General features: G+C 49.0%; 1 protein-coding gene across 1 annotated transcript in view; it reads left to right on the top strand.

Moving 5' to 3' along the window:
* Nucleotides 1-21,200, top strand: part of LOC144128828 (uncharacterized) — a 123,943-nt gene that overhangs the window by 86,447 nt on the left and 16,296 nt on the right. The window contains exon 2 of the mRNA XM_077662578.1: nucleotides 16,048-16,246. Within this exon, the coding sequence (XP_077518704.1) occupies nucleotides 16,048-16,246 (199 nt within the window). The remainder of the gene's footprint in view (nucleotides 1-16,047; nucleotides 16,247-21,200) is intronic.

Genomic DNA, 21,200 nt, shown 5'->3' on the forward strand with positions numbered 1-21,200 from the left:
ACAAAGTGATGTGCAAGTTCGAATTATTATTAATAATAATAATAATAATTGGTTTTGGGGGAAAGGAAATGGCGCAGTATCTGTCTCATATATCGTTGGACACCTGAACCGCGCCATAAGGGAATGGATAAAGGAGGGAGTGAAAGAAGAAAGAGGTGCCGTAGTGGAGGACTCCGGAATAATTTCGACCACCTGGGGATCTTTAACGTGCACTGACATCGCACAGCACACGGGCGCCTTAGCGTTTCGCCTCCATCGAAACGCAGCCATTTCGATAAATCTGGAAATTCGTAGAATGGAGAAAGGCATTTTTCGGTCCTTCAGAATATAAAATTGTGACGCAGCGACACACAAAAGTTACCGCGGCGTCGTATTTACCGCCAACCCGCGCCTGGGCGTCCGTGAGAGCGGCCGAATCGATTGTGCATACTGACAAAACAAACGTTCCCGAGAGAACTGCGAATTTATTTTGCCGAGAATCGTAGTATGCATTTCGTAGCTATGTTTGCGACCAAAGATGTGCAGCTTTCAATTCAATGCTCCATGTGATGCTCACACATTATTTTTTTAAACTGAAAAACATGAAGATAAGGAAGCGGGAGCGAGAATAAAGGAAGAAAGTTAGAGAGGACACATAAGCTTCGCCTTAAGGGTATGACGCGATGGTGTAGTGGGTTAGGCTTTCCTTTCTGAGCAGACTGACTGACACCTTTGAACACATTTTTCATTTCTTTCCAATTGTTTAAGTTAATTAATTGATCTATTACACTCTAAATGTTTCTTAATTAGCATCACCAAGCATAGGCTTTTCATTCTGAGCATTTTGACACCTCCGAACCACCCTTTTTCCAATTTTTTCAGTTTTTCGTTGCTTTAATTAATCAGTTAATCAATCAATTACAATGATTTCATTAACTCGTCATCGCCTATCACACATCAATTAATCATCAATCAGTAGAACCACAAGTTACCGTGATACGATTCTTTTTTCAGGCAGCCCCCAATTATTTCCGACACGCGGTGCAGACTGCTACTACGCCGACAGCTTTTCGACCGAACGAGCTGTACACGCTCTCGCGTAAAAAAGAAATGTAAGGCGATAGGTTCGTCTTAATGTGTCAACTATCATAATATCTTGTGCTCTTTCACGACTGTTATCTTAATTTTTCGAAACCGCAAACGTTTCAATGCTCTTGATTCCAACGACTCGCGTATAGTATTCCAGGTTAAGGCTTTGACATACAGCTGCGGGCTGAAGGAGTCTGAGCCACTGTCAGGTCAGACTCAGCTCCTCGACTGTAGCACAAAATGGCCAGTACGACATGCACATAGATGACAGCATACCTGGGCCGACATAGTGGCGCCTAAACACATTGCGACTGTTTATATTTGAGGCAAAAGCGGAATAGGATGCAATAAGAACGGCACCACTCATCTTTCATGAAAACTGAACGGCGTCAAAGCTGCGCGCAACTAAGTCCCATTTCATATTCCTTAGAATAGCAGGACGTATGTCCTCTTTGCGAGCTGTCTTAAGCATGTAGGTGTATGCACAACTTCTACGGGTGTATGTGTCACTGCATGTTTCATCATTATCATCCAGAGTAGCTGGCCTGGTACAGTGCCGGGCGAGCATTTCCAGTTGCTGGTAAAGAGTGCCCCTTAGAACGACTAGAAAAGCGGTAAATACTCCGTTTGCTTGCTTTCCTGCGCGCGCCTGCGCATAAACATTTGCCATTTCGGGACCACGTGAAACGTGACAACTGGTCGGCTGTCTCCGCGGGCCCACCCAAGGTCGACGTGACACGCGTGCTGGCACCGAAAGAAAAGCGGGCAGTGGGGGAGACGCTGGAGGAAGCGAAAACGTGATCGGCGCCCGCCTTGGGCGCACGCTGGGCCTCTGGGCCAATGTCGGCTGTGTTTTCGCAGCAGCGGCCTTTGGCGGAACGGGAAGACGCACCCCACGGCGCACAGCTGTTTTTCTCCGCCGCGCCTCCGCTATTTCGGACTCGGAGAGTGAGCGGCACGTCGGTTCGTAATGGACGTCACTATGGTGCTTGCGGTGAATCACTGCTCTCCGCCACCTCCCACATAGGCCCCTTCCTTCCTCATTCTCTCATGTGTTTTTGTTTTCTTTTTCACTAGGCCGGCGCTAAACGCCCTTAGCAATATAGGCTTGTCGTCCTTCACAGTTATGGCTTTTGTTCCGTCTATAGTAGTCTGTAAACATGATTTTGAAAAGATCAGGCGCTAACAAGGGAACGCTTTGAGGACATAGGTGAGCCATTAAGGGTAACAACGGAAAGCTTCCGGGTGGACTTTGTTAAAACTAAACGGTGGGGAAAAAAAAGAAAAGGCGAGAAAAAGAATATCACCGAGCTACCGCTGTTGGAGGCACCTCGCCGAACTATAGTCATGAGTGAGTAGTTTTATTGAGTGCATTTTCCGTCTTTCCTTGTTTCCTGCTTTTGCTTGGCCTGAGACAACGGTAGAGAGCTTATTAATGTTTCGGCGTGTGTCTTCTTCACCAGATGAACGAGTGTCTTTTCAGAAATAGCCCTCACTAAGCTGAGCTTCGAAACGTGTACTTTCATGCTTTACATACACTCCGCTCTGGGGTATATATATATATATATATATAGACCCATACACGCTGCGAAGAGTTGGCGCAAATTTGAGCGTGTCCCTTGCCTGTGTACACATGGGGCCTTGACACGGGGCAAACACTGCGATGTATATGCGGTTTTGTGGTTTTAATAGCACCGCATCAGCCACGCGGGCGAGTACCGTCGAATGCAGGAATGTAAATGCATTTTATTTCGTTGTAAACGACGGTTGCCCTGCTTAATGGCAAGGGGAACCGCGGAACTCGGGCTTGCTCGCGATAAGCCCAGAATTTTCATGTAGCCCCCATTCTCAGAAACGAGTGCTTTAACTGCATTGGAAGGAGGTTGTTATCAACAACTTCCAGGACGTTACGTGACTCACTAGGGCCGAACGCGAGAAATCCCCGCCTGTGTTACTAGAGCCAGCGGGGAATTGCGATGACATATTTCCTCCGCCTTAAAGGACCAGGCAAACTATGCTTTCGCTACCTAGCGTGAATTTTCTTAACCAACACTGAAATAACTTGTCATGCTGTCACATTGCTCCGCGTTGCTTTCACGTGCTTAATACGTTTGGTTTAGGGTAGGAGGCAGTTTTTTGAAATAGACTTAATAACATCGAAACCTTCTCAAGAGAGCTCACGCCTCTGTCGCCCGCAAACATGGCGTCGCTGAACAGGAAATGCAGATTCCTTAGTATACAATAACGAAATTTGTTCACTAATTTGCATCTGAAACAAAGACGCCCGGTGGTTCGCCTGTGCTAGTCATCGCCATAGCCCAGCGCTTCTGCAGTAACTTCTGCAATCACATATATGGTATCTCTTCAATGAATAATGGTATCTCTTCAATGAATAATTGCTGCCACCACTCGGTTATTTTCGTTGCATGGTATAGGCGTTTATTAGTATTATTACTATAAGTTTCAGAGACCCCTTTTCAATAAAGCATTGCTGTCACTATGCGCTAGTTCAACGGGCAAAACGCCCTCATAGCATCTGCGTCTTTGCTGTCCACGTAACTGAAGTGCGCGGGCATTGCTTACGGCTTCAGTTCGCGCGTTGCATACTAAATTGAAAACCTCGCTTCCTTCGTCCCTAACGCCCGCGATGGAGGTCGATGGCTCGTAAAACGCAGGTAACTTTGTGACAGCACCTTCTTAACCTGCCTCCGCCCCTCGTCTGTGTTTTTCTTATACCCGCACTAAGCCCACTGTGACGCTCGACCTGCCGGTTATCACCGAATGCTTGTGTTCGATAACCTATTCATTTTTATTCTTTCTTCGGTTTACCCTTTGCGCGTTGTTCTGTCGCGCTCTGCGCGTCACCCGGCGAGGTTTATGAGGGCGGCTCGCCTTTTTTGCATGAATGCAGTCTTTGTCGTGCCCCGTTCACGCAACCAGGTGCCAAGATAGCAGCCGCCGCGTGTAAGGCGCGTGGGCTTCTCGCTAGTTGCGCAACATGACGAGGCGGAGGATGAGGAGGAGGAGGAGAGTCGATGCTAACGACGCCCATGCGGTCGACAGGGCTCTGTACAGCTGGCTCCGGGGAGAAGAAAAACGTCTCCTTAATGAGGTCGTGCACGGTGAACCCACGAGGCTATAACCTCCCGTGCCGATTGCGTCCGGGTGGCACATCCATATTCACGCTTGCGGCCGCGCACGGTGGTGTACCGCAGAAAAGAGGCTTCGGAAAAAGAGAGAGAGAAAGCAAATATAGATAACAAAAAAAGGTGGTGGCGGTGGTGGGTGGATGTGTTTGAATTTTTAATTAGGTTATGAGGCTCAGCCCTCACGGCAGCTTCGTATAGCTAGCCGGGCCTTTTCATCTTGCCGAAAGCAGCAACTGGGGGGACGAACATGAAGTCAATTCTTCGGGTGTTGTAGGTCCCACGCGAAGAAAAAAAAAAACGTATGAAGTAATTTTTCAAGTGTTTTTGGCACGTGGTAAAACTAAATGATTCATTTTCGCTCCCAGCGCAACCCGAACGGGACACAAGACGAAGGACTAGCACAAACAGGCGCTGGCTATCAACTGGTTTTTTATTGAAGAACGAAAAGCGTATAAATACAAACACTGAACTACTTATCAATCAACAAAAAGTTATCTGGAAGGCACGTGGGAGGTTAGATAGCTCAATTCCCTCTCGGATAACGTTATGGAAGGGCTGCTGATACATTTTGCGCCGTTGTGGTAAATATAAAAAGCTTCCATAACTTCGCGTGTTAATTTATTGTTATGTCGGAACAGGATGCGCGTGTTCTTGTAGTCGGGAACACATTGGCATTTTTTGCACTGGAAAGACGCCTGGGCAAGGGGGTCCCCTTTAGCTCTCCTTTCTGCATGATCCTTTTCATGCCTGCATTGGCATTGCCTGCTGTGGGAGCCTGTGTGAGACAGGGGGTCATTTTTTGCTGTGGGAGCCTGTCTCACACAGGCTCCCACAGGCATGAGAAGGATCATGCAGAAAGGAGAGCTAAAGGGGACCCCCTTGCCCAGGCGTCTTTCCAGCGCAAAAAATGCCAATGTGTTCCAGATTACAAGAACACGCGCATCCTGTTCCGACATAACAATAAATTAACACGCGAAGTTATGGAAGCTTTTTATATTTACCACAACGGCGCAAAATGTATCAGCAGCCCTTCCATAACGTTATCCGAGAGGGAATTGAGCTATCTAACCTCCCACGTGCCTTCCAGATAACTTTTTGTTGATTGATAAGTAGTTCAGTGTTTGTATTTATACGCTTTTCGTTCTTCAATATAAAACCAGTTGATAGTCAGCGCCTGTTTGTGCTAGTCCTTCGTCTTGTGTCCCGTTCGTGTTGCGCTGTGAGCGAAAATGAACACTTACCAACTCGCCCAAATTTCCGCCTTGCAAAACTAAATGATAATTTCGCAATTTTGTGCTATGACTGCGAGTCGAAACGGTGGCCGGGATAGTCACGCGAAAGTGCAGGACCCACGAGACTTTTCAAGACTGATCGGAAGTAACTTCGAAAAAAAAAATCGGAACTGATTTTATTTTCCTGCTTTTACCGAAACGTATCCTCATTTGCCTGTGATCGAGGTTAAGCGGAGTGCTCCAAACGATAGTGTATACGAAAAATATTTGGCTCGTATTTGCTTCAGGCACATAGATTCGATAATTACAAATTTGTGCTTTCCGCCGCGTTTGAGAGAGGCAGAGTTCAGAAAACTGCGGTCGCTGAACAGCGTCCTTTGTTTGCATGCGTACAACGTTGCGCGAGAGCGGAACATTTTCTTATGTATAATAGGACAAGCTGACTCCCCGGACTGTACCACATGTGACATGCTAGAGACTGTAGAGCATGTTTTAGTGGCGTGCACAGCATAACCACGAGAAAGACTCATGCTAGCATCTGCTTTCAAGTCTCTTGACACCAGGACCCTCTCAGAGGATTTGATCATCGGCGCTTGGCCAGATAGTTCGAAAACTCTGCAGGCAACTCGAGCGCTCTCAGGCTTTTTAAGCGATACGGGCCTTGATTCGCATTTGTGATGTTAGAAAGTGTGCCTTGTCTTTTTTTTTTTATCTGGCTCTTCCCACCCATCACCATCATATCCCATCGTGACGCTATTTTTTCTCCTCTTCCCGTTCCCCAGTACAGAGTAGCAGGCCAGATATTCGTTTTTTCGGCCAACCTCTCTGCCTTTCAAGTCCCCCCCCCCCTCCCTCTCTTCTTATGTATAAGTTTGGAATGATTGAATGGAATTAGTTTAATATGGTTAGGTTTTAAACAAAACGGATTCACATAGGAAGAACTCGCTGCAATATGATAAACACAGTTTTCACACGTGGCTTCGCACCAAATGTAGTGAACTGAGACACGACACGCATGCACAGCAAGAACAGAAAATGAAGTTTCAGGCAGTCGCGTCATCTTTAAGGCCCTCAATCATCCGAGACTCCACGAAACCGCAGTAAAAAGTGTCAGTCTAGACGCGAGTGCAAATGGAGTGTCGTACTGATTTCGCGCTCGTTCATCTTTCGCTGGAAGCAAAGAAAGGGAATTCTGAACCGCCTGTAACGAGGACTCGCATCATAACTAAGTGTCTATGTAAGAGCAACTGTGTCGCCTTTCACTCAGCGTCGCTGAAATGCTTCTCGTGCTCAAAAAAAAAAAACATAAATGAATACTAGGCATAAGCCCCCGGCTACGGTGTGTGCAGTTATGCGTGAATAGTAATATTGGAAAGTCAGTGACACATTACGTGACACGTGTGCACTGCCCAGCCATATGGTTATTAGAGGACAGCTGTTCCAAAAGCCGCTTTTCTACCTTCGGTCGTCGCCTCCACAAAATTGTTTTAAAAATAAATATAATTTCCTAAATGTCAGTGTTATAGGATGGGATCACAGTTTATCATAAGTTGTTCCAATTTTTTTTCTTTGCAATTGCGTGCCGCTCAGATTGAATTAAGAATGAGTTTCGCGCAAATTATATGTAGAGCACGTCAAGCAAGAACGTTGCTTGTGATTTATTTGTTGCAGCGGTAAAAGCTCTTTATAAACACGACCTTCGTGTTATGAAATGGGAGCGCCCGCACCACCCTCATAGACCCGCGCGCGTTTTATTTTACTTCAACGAATAATGGAAACATTATCCCAAGACTGCGCAGCGCCTGTCCAAGCATTGAGCTCAATTATCTTCGCATGTAAGTTGCGGCACGCCTTACAAGAAAAATAAAACTGCTTAGCGTTCAAAGGTTACACCCTAACTCGTTGAGGTAATGCAAGTGAGGCAGGGCAAAAGAGCGCATCAAAAACCTGAAAGGGCGCTTGTTGGGCGCTACATTGTTCGGGCTAGTCTCTGATTCACACCCTGAAACCCACACGCTGCTGAGTTACATAAGTGAACTCCCTAAACAAACGGGGCTACTATAAGCGTACATAATGGCTGCGATGCCGGGCTTTCGACGAGCTGCGGGGTGAAAAGAAAGTCAAAGAAAATAGAGGGGACGGCTCGAAAGCCGCTTCTCTCGAGTCCTTGGAAAACGGAGCGGCCGAAGAGCAGGACTGGAACAGGAAGACTGAGTCAGCGAGTCCTTTAAAAAACAAACAAACATCGCACCGCCGCACCGTGGCGAGACCGTCGCGGGTGGTCTCTCACCCCGGTACGTGATAGGCTGTCTCGACGTCGTGGGCGAGAAAAAAAAAAAATCTGAGAAACTACGTAGAAGCGATCCGTTCGCACGGCTATGGTGTCGCGAATTGGAGAAGGTATACTCTGCTGAGATTTACGCTTGTTGTTCGGGATTCTTCGCGACTGCTCTCAAGAGGAGAGCACGGGACAGCATGAAGCCCTCGCTGTCGCTCTTATGGCTCGAGTCCCCGACGTGCTGACGGTTCCAGGGCCATACCGTACGCACCAATACGCGAGGCGGTCGAGTCGCGCCGACTTTGATCGACAGATAGTTGTGTCAACGTCGGGGTGTCCCGGAGGACCTCCTCCGCACCCTCCCTCGCTCCTGTTACGAGACACGAGAAGATCGATCGTGAAAGAGGTCGCCTGACGTCATCTAATCTGCCTGGGATTTCTCGGCTCCTCTCCTCTGCAGCTCCGTGGTTGCTGCTCGCCGGACGAGACATATCTTTATTCTCTTCTACTTTCCGGCGACGTGGCATCTTGTATAGCCTGTGGACGTTGAAGGAGGAGCAGGGGCAGTAACGGAAACCCTAGAAGGATGGGCCCGGAGGAACAGCGGTTCATCGACCTTCGTCCTCCGGCTTGTGCGAAGACCGAATGCCGGGGAAAAAAGAAGAAAAGGCGGCCTAACGGAAAGAAGAGGCACTGGGACGCCCACACACACACACACGCACTCAGCTCCGAAGCGCGCGCGAGCGCAGACACGGGCAGACGGGTGGTCTTCGCTGTGGTGCCAGCACGCTTCTTCTCTGTATGGAGTTTTACGGCTCTGTCAGCCTCCTCCTTACACCCTTTTCTTTTGTTTTCCCGTTCTTTGAGCAGGAAATGAGGGAACAACAACGCACGCGGGGGAAAGAAGATGGGCGCGTGCGCGCTCCTTCTAAGATGCGGCGATCAAGATATACGCCAGTCATTACAGAGCGGCGCGCGTGTGCCCCGAGCGACAGAGACTGTACCCTATAAAAGGGGCCACACGGTTCTTGAGCGTCTCGGTGCTGTGACGGCGACAACGCCTCGGTGCACGCGCGAGCCAGGGCATACGGCGGCGACTGTTCGTAGAGGGCGCAGACGCTGGTGGCGCCATCTCCCGACGCTTGCTTCGTGTAGGTCCTTACAGGTCTTTTCATTTTCTCCGGTGCACCTTTTACGGGCCTGTTGGGTCGAAGGCGCCGCTCTAATGCTGCCGGTTTTGCTGAGAGGCAGAGGGTGCGCTTGTCGCGTATACGCCAACCACGCGGCGTCTCCGTGTCGTAGTAAAGACGGCAGTTTATGAAGCCGGCTCTGAGCGAGCGCATAACGACTATGCAAATTCTACTCGACTAGGATGGGCGGTTTCTCCCTACTCCTTCCTAGTCTTCGTACACCGGTGTGTGGCGGAGGCTGGCGCAATCGTTTGCCCCTGAACCTCTTCTTCACTGCTGCTTTATTTCTTTTTTTTATTTGGGTATGTCTTCTAAAAAGCCGACCCGTGGGACAGATGTTGGATTTGTGAAGGCGCCAGTGCCTGCCGCCGCCCGATCCCTCTCGACCAGATAACGCGGCTTGCGTTTCTGTAGGCGCGGTGCGAGGACGGTTTCTTCGGAAGGCTCCGTGTGAAGCTTTGATAGTTTCGCAGCAATGCGCGAGCTCTGCGGTTTGCCCTTTCGTCGAGCGCCTTTTTTGACGGCGGGAGGGTGATGACGTGGGCGGGCGTAAGCAACGCGCATACGCAAACAGGCCGCGCTCGGTTTTTGGTAAGCGAGTGCACGGTACCGGGCCTCTTGCCAGGGATTTTTTGCTCACGCAGGTTGCCCCTCATACTTAGAGGAAGAGTGCACAGGTGTATACGTTGTATTTGAGTGGAACGTGGAAAGCTCACGCACAAGGAATGCTCAATGCTTTTGAAAATTGCAAGTTCAGTTCTAGTGCAATACAAATATTCGTTGAGTCTTGCGACGGATGTGTTGTTTCACTCCAGACGGTGAGAATAAGTATGGTTCCTTACCATGGGGTTGATACGGCTGAAAGGACAGCGCATCTCACACTGCAGAGCTCCTACTGAAGGTGTCAGAAGCGTAACAGAAACTTCACAACACGACCTAGGAAATGTTTTGGTCACAAGCTTAGCAATCCGCGCGCTTTCAAGGACCAGGAGAGTAAGAATATGTTAGAATGCATTTTCCAGCCACCCTGAAGTTAATCAGAAGCTTACCTATTTCCTTAAAAGTAAAGGTCCTTTTGCATGCCAGAGCCGATGGAGAGGCTGTGAGGGATGCCGTAGTTGGGGGCTTCGGAAAAATTGAAACCTTCAAGGGTTCAATAACCTGCTCCGAAATCTTGGCACACTGAGGTAATTTGCCTTTCACCTCTGCAAAAGACCAGCTCCAGCACTCGAGAATGCTTGGAAGTCGCGATCGCGTGGTCCATGACGCCGTAGCTGCTATAGGCCATAGCTGCGGAGTAAAGTATCGAGAAACCTGCCACTGCTCACCAGTGAAGTCCAAACTTGGAGGTGAGCGTGGACACAGAGTAAAGGGGAGCTTGGCGGAGGAGGTAGGGGCCGTGTGGGGAGATATGGTTCGGAAATCCCGCTTGCTGCGCCAGATGCGGCTGGCGCAGCAAAGGGCTATAACTAGCCATCAGTGGGATGTGCTTTTGTTGTGCGAAGGACGGGACTTGGCTGCTGATGATTTGTTGCCTATAACTTTTTGTTGCCTATAAGGTTCTTGGGGGCTTGGCGAACGTAATTTCTGTACCAGGAACAACCGCGTGCTGTATTTGCTAAGATCACTGTCGGACAGGTCTGCTCGAGGCGCTCGCGACGGCATTGCAGTGAAGACCCGGTGTCATCGCGATGTGGCTTCAACGACCCCAACCTTCGCGTCTAGCGAGCTGATGGGTGGGCCAGCTTTAGTGCCGGCCTGTTTTTCTCGCCGTATTTATACTCGCCTAGTTCAGCATCTAACCTCCCGGTCGTGGCCTAACCAACCGAGAATAGCGCAAAACAGTCCTCGTTCGCAGCGGTGATGCGCCATAACCACGCAGCTCACACTAGCGAGAATCCATGCAGGCCAACGAATCTCGCAGCCCTAAGCGACGCCCACCCGACGTCTCCGTTGAATTGTCTTGCTCGCCCGGTCCGCCCCGACCCGGGGGCACGTCGTACCGTTTGTCAACCAGCGGTGTCCGCCCTCTGACCTGAACTTTCCCCCATGCGAGCGGTTCTTGCCTCGGCCTAAAAGCTTTTTCCTTCATCTGGCTTATTGGGGTTGATCGGTCAGTGGTCCAGGAAGAAAACAGGCTGAACGCACAAACAGTATTTTCCTTCCATCGGCTTGCTAGGTTTGTTCTCACCTGGCAGGCAACGTTTTTTACGGCAGCCCCGTGCATTTGACGCAGGATAGTTGAGATGGTCCCCGGGGAAAGATAACCGCGCCGCTGGGGATCATCCTTCCCCGTTTCTCCTCTGGTCGGCGCCCTTCTTGACGACAGGATATTACCGGCGTTGTGTGAGCGGCAAACTGAAGTTCTTCCTTCTTTTCCTTCATAACTCTGCGCATACAGAACTTGTTCATCCCGGTGTGTTGGTGACATATTATAAGTGTCCATCTATGTTATTACTCAGTGTGTGTATGGCCCAGCCAATGTACTAATGTGTAGCCTCAACGCATGAGGCATGCGAAGTTGCCTGCCGCCCCAGTTTCCCTTTCGGTTATTCACAAAATAAGAAAGAAAATCTTGACCGGACACAAAATATCACACTGTGCGCTTCTTAGAGGTAATAACATGGGCAGAAGTTCGGGGGAGCTAGTTGTCCATGACAATAAGGGTAGCCACAGAGCGGAAAGGACAGCGAGCACACACAGCACGAGCTACGCGTGTCCGGTTCTTATGTTCATGTTGTTTTTTTCGCGCTGTCACTATTCTCATAACAATGCAGCTGTAATGAACTGAGGGGACATGCAAATGCAGCAAACGCATCGCTTATTTTGTTTGTCGCATTGTCCTTTAAATCAAGAAACTGCGGTGCAATTGTGACATTCTTTACATGAATATAACGGCTATTTTAGAGTAATCAACGTACGTTTGACACATTGGTTTTTGTTAGTTGCAGAGAAGATGCGGGAATCCTTGTGTCATGAATGTTAGAACAATTCTACGGCTTTTTCTTGGAACAAAAGAAGCGTTTAATCTCTTCTTTGCCTTAATGTTCAGTTCTGCGGTTCTCTTATTAAACTAGACAATTTTATTCGAAAATTTATCAGCGTTTTGTGTATTGACCGTGTTGTACGTTCAATTCTGGCACCTCCACAAGATGACAGTAGTAGTGACGGGATGGAAAGACGGGGCCAAAAAAGGCAAGGCACGGCAAGACATGGTACCGAATGGCATGACAGTGCAAGGCAGACAGGCGGACAACGACAAAGACCGAACCGCTCATTCCGAGAAGTTCTGTCCACAAAGAGGACTGATTGGCGACGTTGATAGCGGCACGCGTGCTTGGCAGTTATGGGGTTCAGGTTGCCCTCGGCAGGAAGCCGAGTTCTATTTAAAAATCTCTAAGATCTTTTCAAGTAACACGCGTACAACGCCGCGAACTGTCCCGAACCTTGTCCATACAACTGCCCAGACGTCATCTTGGTTATTCGAGACGGTGCACTACGTCCACGAAACATGCAATGAATAACCCCACCGCGTGCTTCGAGCACCGAGTGATGCGCACATGTTCCGGCGGCGTTAAAAAAAAAGAAACTGTGAAAATGAACGCTGCAGAAGATTGTGACAATTAACGCATCACTGAAAAAAATCCACACGTCTGCGTAGCTATAGGGGCACATATGAATCATAGCTGAGCCCATATCACGCATGACTCGGAACGCAGCGACGTAATTTAGTGCTTTGTTCAGCTTATCCTGATGCTATTTATTTCCCCTCCGCCATACAAGCTCAAGAACACTGGCCCCTGAAAGCCTTCCCTTGTCTACGCGCGATCACTGACCGCAGTAAATCAAAGCTGGGGCAGTTTCCGCTTTGCTCTTTCTCGTCCCCCTTTCCCTCTTTCTTTCCTCGTGGATTCTGCGGGAAATGGCCAACGGATGTGCCGCGCGATTTCCCTTCTTTTTTCGTGCCCTTCCTTCGTTGAGCAGCCAGGTCGCGCGTGTAAAGGATCCCACGATTTGTTTACATCGCGGTGCCGACGCGAAGAGGAAAGCGGCTCCCGGGCTTAGCTTCGGCTGCCAGTGTTTGCGTGCGCGTCCGCACCGCGGAGCGCGCTTAGATGCCCCGCCGTAAACACCGCTGCCTCCGGCTGCTATGTTTGGCCGCCTCTCCCGTCGACCGCTTTGTCCCGGGCGGCGGCGCGCGTCGGGCCAGATTCCAGGGTCGTTATACGCGCGCCGGGTTTCGGCCCGTCGCGCCAGATTTCAATCTTCGCTTCCCACGAGAGAGGGTGTGGCTCCCCCCCCCCCCCCCCCCCCCCATTGTTATGATTCGGTGGCGGCAGCGCCCGCTCGTGCGGTCCCGTGTCTGGTTTCGTTTTTTTTTTTCTTCTCGGGGCGGCTGCTGGTGCACCAAGCTTGACGAAGGCGGCGCGAGAACAGCGCAGTTTTAATGGCGCTCTTGTACAAACGCCCCTTAAAGCCTGTTATGGCCTTCGAACTCTTCCATAGGGGCTGCTTTCGCATCGATTGTTTAGCTGTCTGTTTACCTTTCCAGGCAGCATAAGCTAAAGGGCGGAACGCCGGTAAACGAAAGTGGTGAAAGTGTTGAAGCCGCGCAGCTTCCTTTAAACGTGCAGCGGGGAAGGAAAGGCGCTTTCAGTGTAGCGTTGCTTTAATGGCTTGTAAAGACAGGAGCGGAACTCGTCTTGACGCCATGCGCTATATTTAGACTGTTCATATTTTGCTACTTCTATCTTCGAAGCAACGCCGGGGTTTCGGTTTTTGCCTTGAAACGCTTTGCCTTGGTCCGCTAGAAAAGTTGTCCGGTAGTTCAATCCATTTAATTTAGTATCGCGGCCAGGTCGGGTAGCGGGGGTCGGTACCCTATCTGGACCAACAATATGCTAGCACTGACAACTCTTTGGTGGGATCATTACATTTTTTAAAACATTCACTAAGCTTAAAACCCATAGAAATACCTTTCCAGTCCTCTTATTTTAACCATGTTGCTTCTCTAAACTTTTCGCTGTGACAAAACCACGAGCTAAACGATCATAACAAGACTGTCCCGATTCTTCGTTCATTACAATGGTTTTGTCATCTTTTATGCTTCTCCGTGTTAAGGAGACGCACGTATAAGGCACATATTTATTAATATCTATGATGATATATGCTGACTTTGAACCTTCGCTGCTATCTTTCTAAACAATGAAGCGAAATGACAACCTGAGCAGAGGGCGAAAAGGGCTCCCGCAAAAAAGTAAAAAAAGAAATAAAATAATTTACATGCGCAATTTTTGTCGAGAACTTTTCACACTTTGGCTGTTCTTTTAATGACGAACATTTTATTTTGCGCGGCTTGGTTACTATGTGAAATTTCTCTCTATGCTTTGTAGAATTTCATTTTGTATCACCATTCCTGTCTGGGCCTACCAAAGAAAAAAAATAATGAAGTCTGTAGCACCCACCTACGCCGCACCGCGGTGAAGCTAGGAACGGCGCTCACAGACGGCGCCTTGGTACTGCCTGACAAATCTGAAAGAGGAGAAAAATAAAGATGAGCGGCGCGTGCTGTGTGCGCAAGCCCGGCAAAGGCTAATTTGCTCAGGAAGCCTGGTGAGCTGGTTCTCCTGTTCTGGCGCTCCTCTGCGACCCGTAGATTCTCGAAAACTCGGCTGAAATAATCATTCAGTGGTACTTTGTAATGTCCTGCACGGCGACTTAAGCGCTTCGCCACAGCACAAACTGGCATAGCGGAAAAGCCTTACAACGGTTGCTGAGTACATTTTTTTTTCTCTCTATTTTCCAGGTTTCGCAGGTTCACTGCAAAACGCGACTCAGTTAAGCGCTGGCAAATGGCTTCATTGAAAAATAATCAGCAAAGCCTTCTAGGGTGAGCAAGACCTTCTAGTTCGCGGTATCATTAGTCGAAGGGTGAGACTGCGTGATGAGCTCGTTTGTACGGACGAGGATGTCGCAAGTGTTGTTTATATGTATTGGACCAGCTTAAGGTTTGCTTGAGAAAGTAATAATTCTACCACGAGGAAAAATGTTGTCTTTACCGCGGTACCGATTTACTCTCATCAGCGCTACCAACTGAGGAGAGTTGTGAGTAGCTAATAATTAATTCTTGGCTTCAATACAACTGTCGTTTAGTGGTATTTATTTTGCCGCAAGAGCGATTATTAATGTGGCTACACTGCGAGCATTTCTCATGCCTTATTTTGACTGCTTTTTACTTTACTCTGCTCTCTATTTTTTTTTTGTCTACTATTGTCCCCAGACGTCAGTTCTCTTTCCTCTTTCCGCCCCGCAGCCCCTCTGTGAACAAAATCACCTTTCGGATATCCTGAGATGTAGCTTTTTCAGATCCTCAAGTTGCGCTTGAAGGGAACAAATTTAATTTTCAATTTCGAAATATTCATCCGGGCTTAGAGCAAATATGCGCGCTTATTTATTGGCCAGCGCTACTTCACGTATTCAACGACAGAACACATGCCCCAGGAAGCTCTTCTTGCGATGTCAGTGCACGTTAACGAACCCCGGGTGGTAGAAATTTCCGGAGCCCTTCACTAAGGCGTCCCTCATAGCCTGAGTCACCTTGGAACGTTAAACCCCCATGTCTTAGTGCAGCGGATTTATCTTTGGTTTGGTTTGCTCGGTAAGATGAAACATGGGCGGTTTTCCCCCTTTCTTGGCAGCGGTCTTTTGCTGGTTGAGTGAGCACGTGTTTACCTGTCATGCCTGTGATAACTTATTTCACATTTGTATATAAGCAGTGGTTGTCTCAGAAATAAAAACCAGTTGGAAGTTTGCGCTCTGTCCTAACATCACGTCTCTTCCTTCTTGAATCCCTTTGCGCAATTTTATTCCTTTACATGCCCCATAATACCAACACCAAGAAACTCTTCTCATGCTGTCGCGCACTCAAACTTCGCAAGAGCATAGCTGTCTCGGATGTGCGACGCTGAGAGCTGTCGTCCCTTGTTGCGTGTTCTGGGGTGGTCCGAATCTGTCTTGCATCAGCGCGTTCCGAGCGCGAGAACTCTCAAGGCAGCTGTCGAGGCGGCTGACTGTCCTGCCAGCGTGGCGTGGCTAACCCAGTCCCCTTCCTTTCCGATGCCGCCTTGCAGCTGGGGGTGACGAGGAACGGACCGGCGCCGTCGCCCGCGGCCAGTGCACCGTCATCACGGTCCGGCGAGGCGCGCAGTGGCAGCGCCGGCGGAAGCAGCTCCGGCAGGTACGCCGACACGGTGCGGCTGCTGTACAACGCCAGGGACGCCCGCGAGGCCAGGATACGGGAGCCCCGTGTCGCGCCCGTAATCTCGCAAGGTACGCACGAAAGGAGAGGGTTAATGCGCATGAAATGCGGGGAATTTTTCTTCAAAATGCGGAAATGCGTTCCAGCGCTTGCTTGCCCTCCACGTTAACAGCGGCAGCACTTTTGTGTCTGTAGTGCAGAACTCGGGAACAGCGCTTGGATAACATCTGGATAGCAGCACAAATCGCCCATTTATTTCTTTCCTCACGCAATATCGGACTGGAACGGTCGATGCCTTACTGACAGCTACACCGTATGATAAAAAATTGTGTAATTTGGCACTTGCTTGTTCGCGATTTGTTTATTAATGTTTTTATGTATCCCAATGCCCCTCTGCTTGCACCAAAGGGTCCGCAGTATGCACTAAATAAATAAATAAATAAATAAATAAATAAATAAATAAATAAATAAATAAATAAATAAATAAATGTATAAATAAATAAACACCGTATGCAAGGCCGCGTACAGCGTACATGACCGAATAGGTAGTAAAATTGATACCCCCCATTTTCTAGGTAAGTTTGGAAGAAGATGATGAACAAGTAGTAAAAAGTAGCTGATAGTCCTCGTAGAATGCATGGTCATGTATGGAGGCTTATGTAAGGATAAGAGCACAGGAGAGATTTAGTAAACCGAAATCAGTCTCAAAGCACCATCGGTGGAAATGTGCAGGTTATGGACGCTAAATCCCACTTAACACATACCACTACCTGAGCTTTTGACGCAGGCCGTATAATACTGGCAACGTCATCGCAAGACTAAAAACGCTAAGGCCTTACGTAGACGTCTTACAATTCTTCGAAGCGTAACTGTAGCTATGTAACGGTTAGCGCTGTCGTTTGCGCACGGCTGAAGCCACATTTCCAAGAAAGTCAGAAGTGTCTGGGCTACGCTGGAGTGCCATAGTAGGCGTGTTTTTTTTTTTCTGGCTGCCTCGAATGGCTGTGCACTTGATCCGGTTCCGAAATAGTGTTCTTCCTTCAGTGGGGATCTCGTGATCGTTCTATGAAATATTTGACCGCTTTGGCTCTTTACAGAGAGCCTTCATGGAATCTCAACCGTTCACCCTTTTCCCGATAAGAGGACCCATCTATGGGTCACGTGGAAGTCAGTAACAATATCGCGAACGTTCACTGCATGACCCACTTGTGTAATATTCTCACTTGCCATCAAGTGAACGCAAGAGTTTCTCGTTTCGCCATACTACGATGCCTAGGCAGAATCTGACACTGTACACTCTTGAGAAGTTTTCCTACACACAGCTATTCCACACATGCAGCGATTTGCAACATGCAACAGCCACGTGACATGGGGGGAACCTGTGCGCACAAGGTCAGCGCGCGTTCGGAACTCTGCTCATTGGCCTTGCGTGGCTACTGCGCATGCGTGCTGCAGACCAGCTGTGCATCTGCCCTCTGAGGAGGTTGCTTTATGCCTAGCTCATTGATTGCTGTGGGACATCCTTCGCATTGCTGAGGAGCTGTGCACTTTCCTCGAGCGATGATCGTCGGCTTCGGCTGGGCTGGTCGTTTCGATGGGCACGATAATCGCGCACGGCATTATGCCGCGCGCATCGTATGTATTACGAATTATGCGCCAAATTCCGCCCGCATACGTGACAGGGTTGTGAAGCGAAGGGTGCCTTTGCTGCGAAGAGCTTCGATATCTGTAGCCGAAGGGATTTGAGGTCGTTGTCGAGCAGATGCGCCGTCTGATAGGAACTGTGCTGCGAGCGGCTCACGCTTCTGTATGCAAGGCGAATTTACCAGGCGGAAAACAGGATAAGCGATCAAGGATGTCGCGATGTAATATGGAAATATTAACAATATCATCAACTTCTCTGAGGCTGTTCTTCGCTGTGTTGTTATGCCATTAAAAAATCATTATTTCTCAGTTGTCCCTACCTGAGCTCACCACGAGAAACATAATTGCGTTCAACAGTGATAATAGCTTTCTCATGCACAAATTTTAATAACTTTATCTAGTGCGTCTTCGCCGCTAAGTGCAGATGTTTTGATCTTTCGGCGTCAGATCTGTGCGACTGTCAAGCAATGTAGGCCACTTAGACGGTTGCACAATATTGGCTCAGTGACTCAATGCGGCGCATTGTCCGGAAAGCGGATGGATCGGTTTAGTTTGGTTCCTACTGCAGCGTGAGCTGAAGTCCTCGCGTGCGTTGGCCGCGACCTCGAAAGGAACCTGCCGTGTAATCTGGGATTAAAGGTCAACGTTTTGCACGGAAAGAAATGCTTGTTCAAAAGCCGGTTTTCGTCTAGTGCGACGGTCGATGGCAAGGATATCAATTTATTATTGCCGGTCACGTTATCGTCATTTTAGTTTCGTGCTTTCGATACCCATTGGGTACGCCTACAGGCCTAGCAATGAGACGATGTCTCGCAGCGCATCGACGTACGTGGTACGAGATATCGGCCTCTTCGTTCGCTCGGCCAAGCGAAACATCTTTTTTCTAATACTGAAATATCCGTGGTTATGGTCCTCCGCTCTAAGTGTTCAATGGAAAATACTGTTTCATGGACGGAGTTCCTGCGTTAGCTTTCACATTTTATTTGTTTAAAACTCGGTACGCCCACTCACACATGTTGGAAACTTACACACAAGGCCGCAGTTGTACGGTCCTTGCAACATTTCTATATCCAACCGCAGTGGCCTAGTCTAGTCTTGAGCATCCGCTTCGCATGCGGGAGGTGCGGGGTTCGATCCCCAGTGCCGCCGGGTACCCACCGGTGATACAATGGGTACAAGCATTCTCATGGCCTGGTGCTCGGCTTATTTAGGGTGAAATGCTTGTGAAATGGTTCGTTGACCCACCTTGAGAGAAGAAAAAAACCTTGTGCCATGGCGCTCTTTAGCCACAGATGCCCTTAGGCTATCAAAATTCATCATCACCATCATCATCAAGAAATTATTTCAGAGGCATTAAGATTTCATGAGAATTAGTGATGTTGCCGAGATAATTAAGCTGCAGCAGTGAAATTCAGCAAGATATCCGGTGCACTTCAAACACCTTTAAACTTCGCTTGCGCAGATCTATTCCTTTGAGCTCAATGCCAGGCGCATGAAATCGCCTGGTTAAACAAAGCCAGGTGAAGACAAAAGTGCATTACTGAAAAGGACGTTTAATTAGAAATGCTTGCCGTAACTTTAAGATGCACTCCTTGCATTTGTAGCTGCAGCGTATTTGTGAAAACACAATATGTTGCAGCATTTCCCCGTCTTATCAACTTGGCTTAACGGCTACCTGCAGCTGTTTTTCGTGAAAACCGCTTTGCACAGTGGCTACTGTGTCTCGTGGCAGTCACACCTGCCATTGCCGATTTTGCTTTTTTTTTTTGGGGGGGGGGGGGTGAAAAGGCTTCTGGCTCTGCTGTGACGGCAGACGGCTCTCAACTTTCTGCCAGTGCTTTCTCGTGTCTCACTGTGGAAACGAGATAAGCCTGGTGAAGTAAACAAATGCGTCTAGTCCAACTCTCGCGGCAGACGCCCGCCAGACAGTGATCCGTATCTTTTTCCACCAATCCATCACTCTGTGTCTGCTCTTTCGTCGTTTGGGGCCCTTGACGCCGTTGGTCGTAACCCTGGACGTCCAGCCAGAAAAACATAAGAGGATTAAGAGTGATCGGTGTGGTTACATCTGGTGCACCAAGCGGTTAGGCGCCGAGAACATTCGTGGAACAGAGTTGCCAGCTGCGAATGCGAAACGGCCGGCTCGTTTGGTGGTATAGTTGCTGCACAGACTCCACGTGGCCTCTCGACGAGTTGTCAGTCTAGGCATAGGCTGCAGGAAAAGGGTTTATTGAGCAAGACTCGTGAGAACGGGTGTACGGTTGTGTATGCGCGACGCCTGGCGGTCACCGACACGGCGGGCTCCAACGGACGCTCTTCGCGCGATGTTTGCCGTTCCACGACAGAGGTTGCCTTACTTTGTTTGCTTTTCTTTTATTGAATAACTCGGCACAAACCACCTGCTAAAATGAACTGTGCACGTGCAGGCATGTTGTCTTCAACGTTGTTCTGGTTCAAGGGTGAGTTTTTGAAGACCGGAGTTGAGAGCAGAAACCCTGGTCAGGAATGAAAAGAGGAGCCTTAGTTAATGACACTTGGGTGAAACCATGGCTCTGTGTAAGCCGAGCGTGCGTTCTACGTGGCATCATGTCACGTAAATATGCGGGGTAAAAAAGCTGCCGCGCCGCCGCGGTGACTCAGTGATTCTGGTGCTCGGCTGCTGACCCGAAAGACGCGGGTTCGATCCCGGCCGAGGCGGTCGCTTTCCCACGCAGGCGAAATGCTAGACGCCCGTGTACTGTGCGATGGCAGTGCACGTTAGTGAATCCCAGGGGGTCGAAATCATGCGTTAAAGAACCTCTGGTGGTCGAAATCGTCCGGAGCCCTCCGCTACGGCGTCCCTCATAGCGTGAGTCGCTTTGGGACGTTAAATCACGTAGACCGAAGGGCTACCGGATTTTTCGTTCTTAATTTCCGGAATTTCCTTAAATGCTTCCCACAGTTCGTAAATCGTTCCTTGTCAGATCCCCAGTGATATCTTCATTCGTCCACAGTCTCTGTTGTCTGTCCATCCTGCATCTTGGAGCCCACTCTGGGATTCCCATCAATCACACGCCCCGAGTGATTGCGCAGGGAGATGCACGTGTAAGTGGAGACCTCAAAGCAGCTGATAAGAAACCTGATACCTTCATGACCTCAATTCGCCTAAAGTCCGGTTACAGCGAGTTCTCGATCTAGGTTATCAGCAGAAGCCAAGCAGTCATTCTTTCATTTCACTGGGTGCTGAAGCGCCTCACCACAAATTAAAAGAAAATATTCTCACAAGGACGGACGTTTTCCGAGTGTTTTACGGCGGCTTTCAGTCCAAATGCATGCCTTAAAAAGAAGCCGTATACGGCGGTTTGTAGCCGGGCGTGAGGTATCTACTTCGAAGCCCGCTTT

The sequence above is a fragment of the Amblyomma americanum genome, chromosome 4, assembly GCF_052857255.1.
Source record: "Amblyomma americanum isolate KBUSLIRL-KWMA chromosome 4, ASM5285725v1, whole genome shotgun sequence".
Taxonomy (NCBI): Eukaryota; Metazoa; Arthropoda; class Arachnida; order Ixodida; family Ixodidae; genus Amblyomma; species Amblyomma americanum.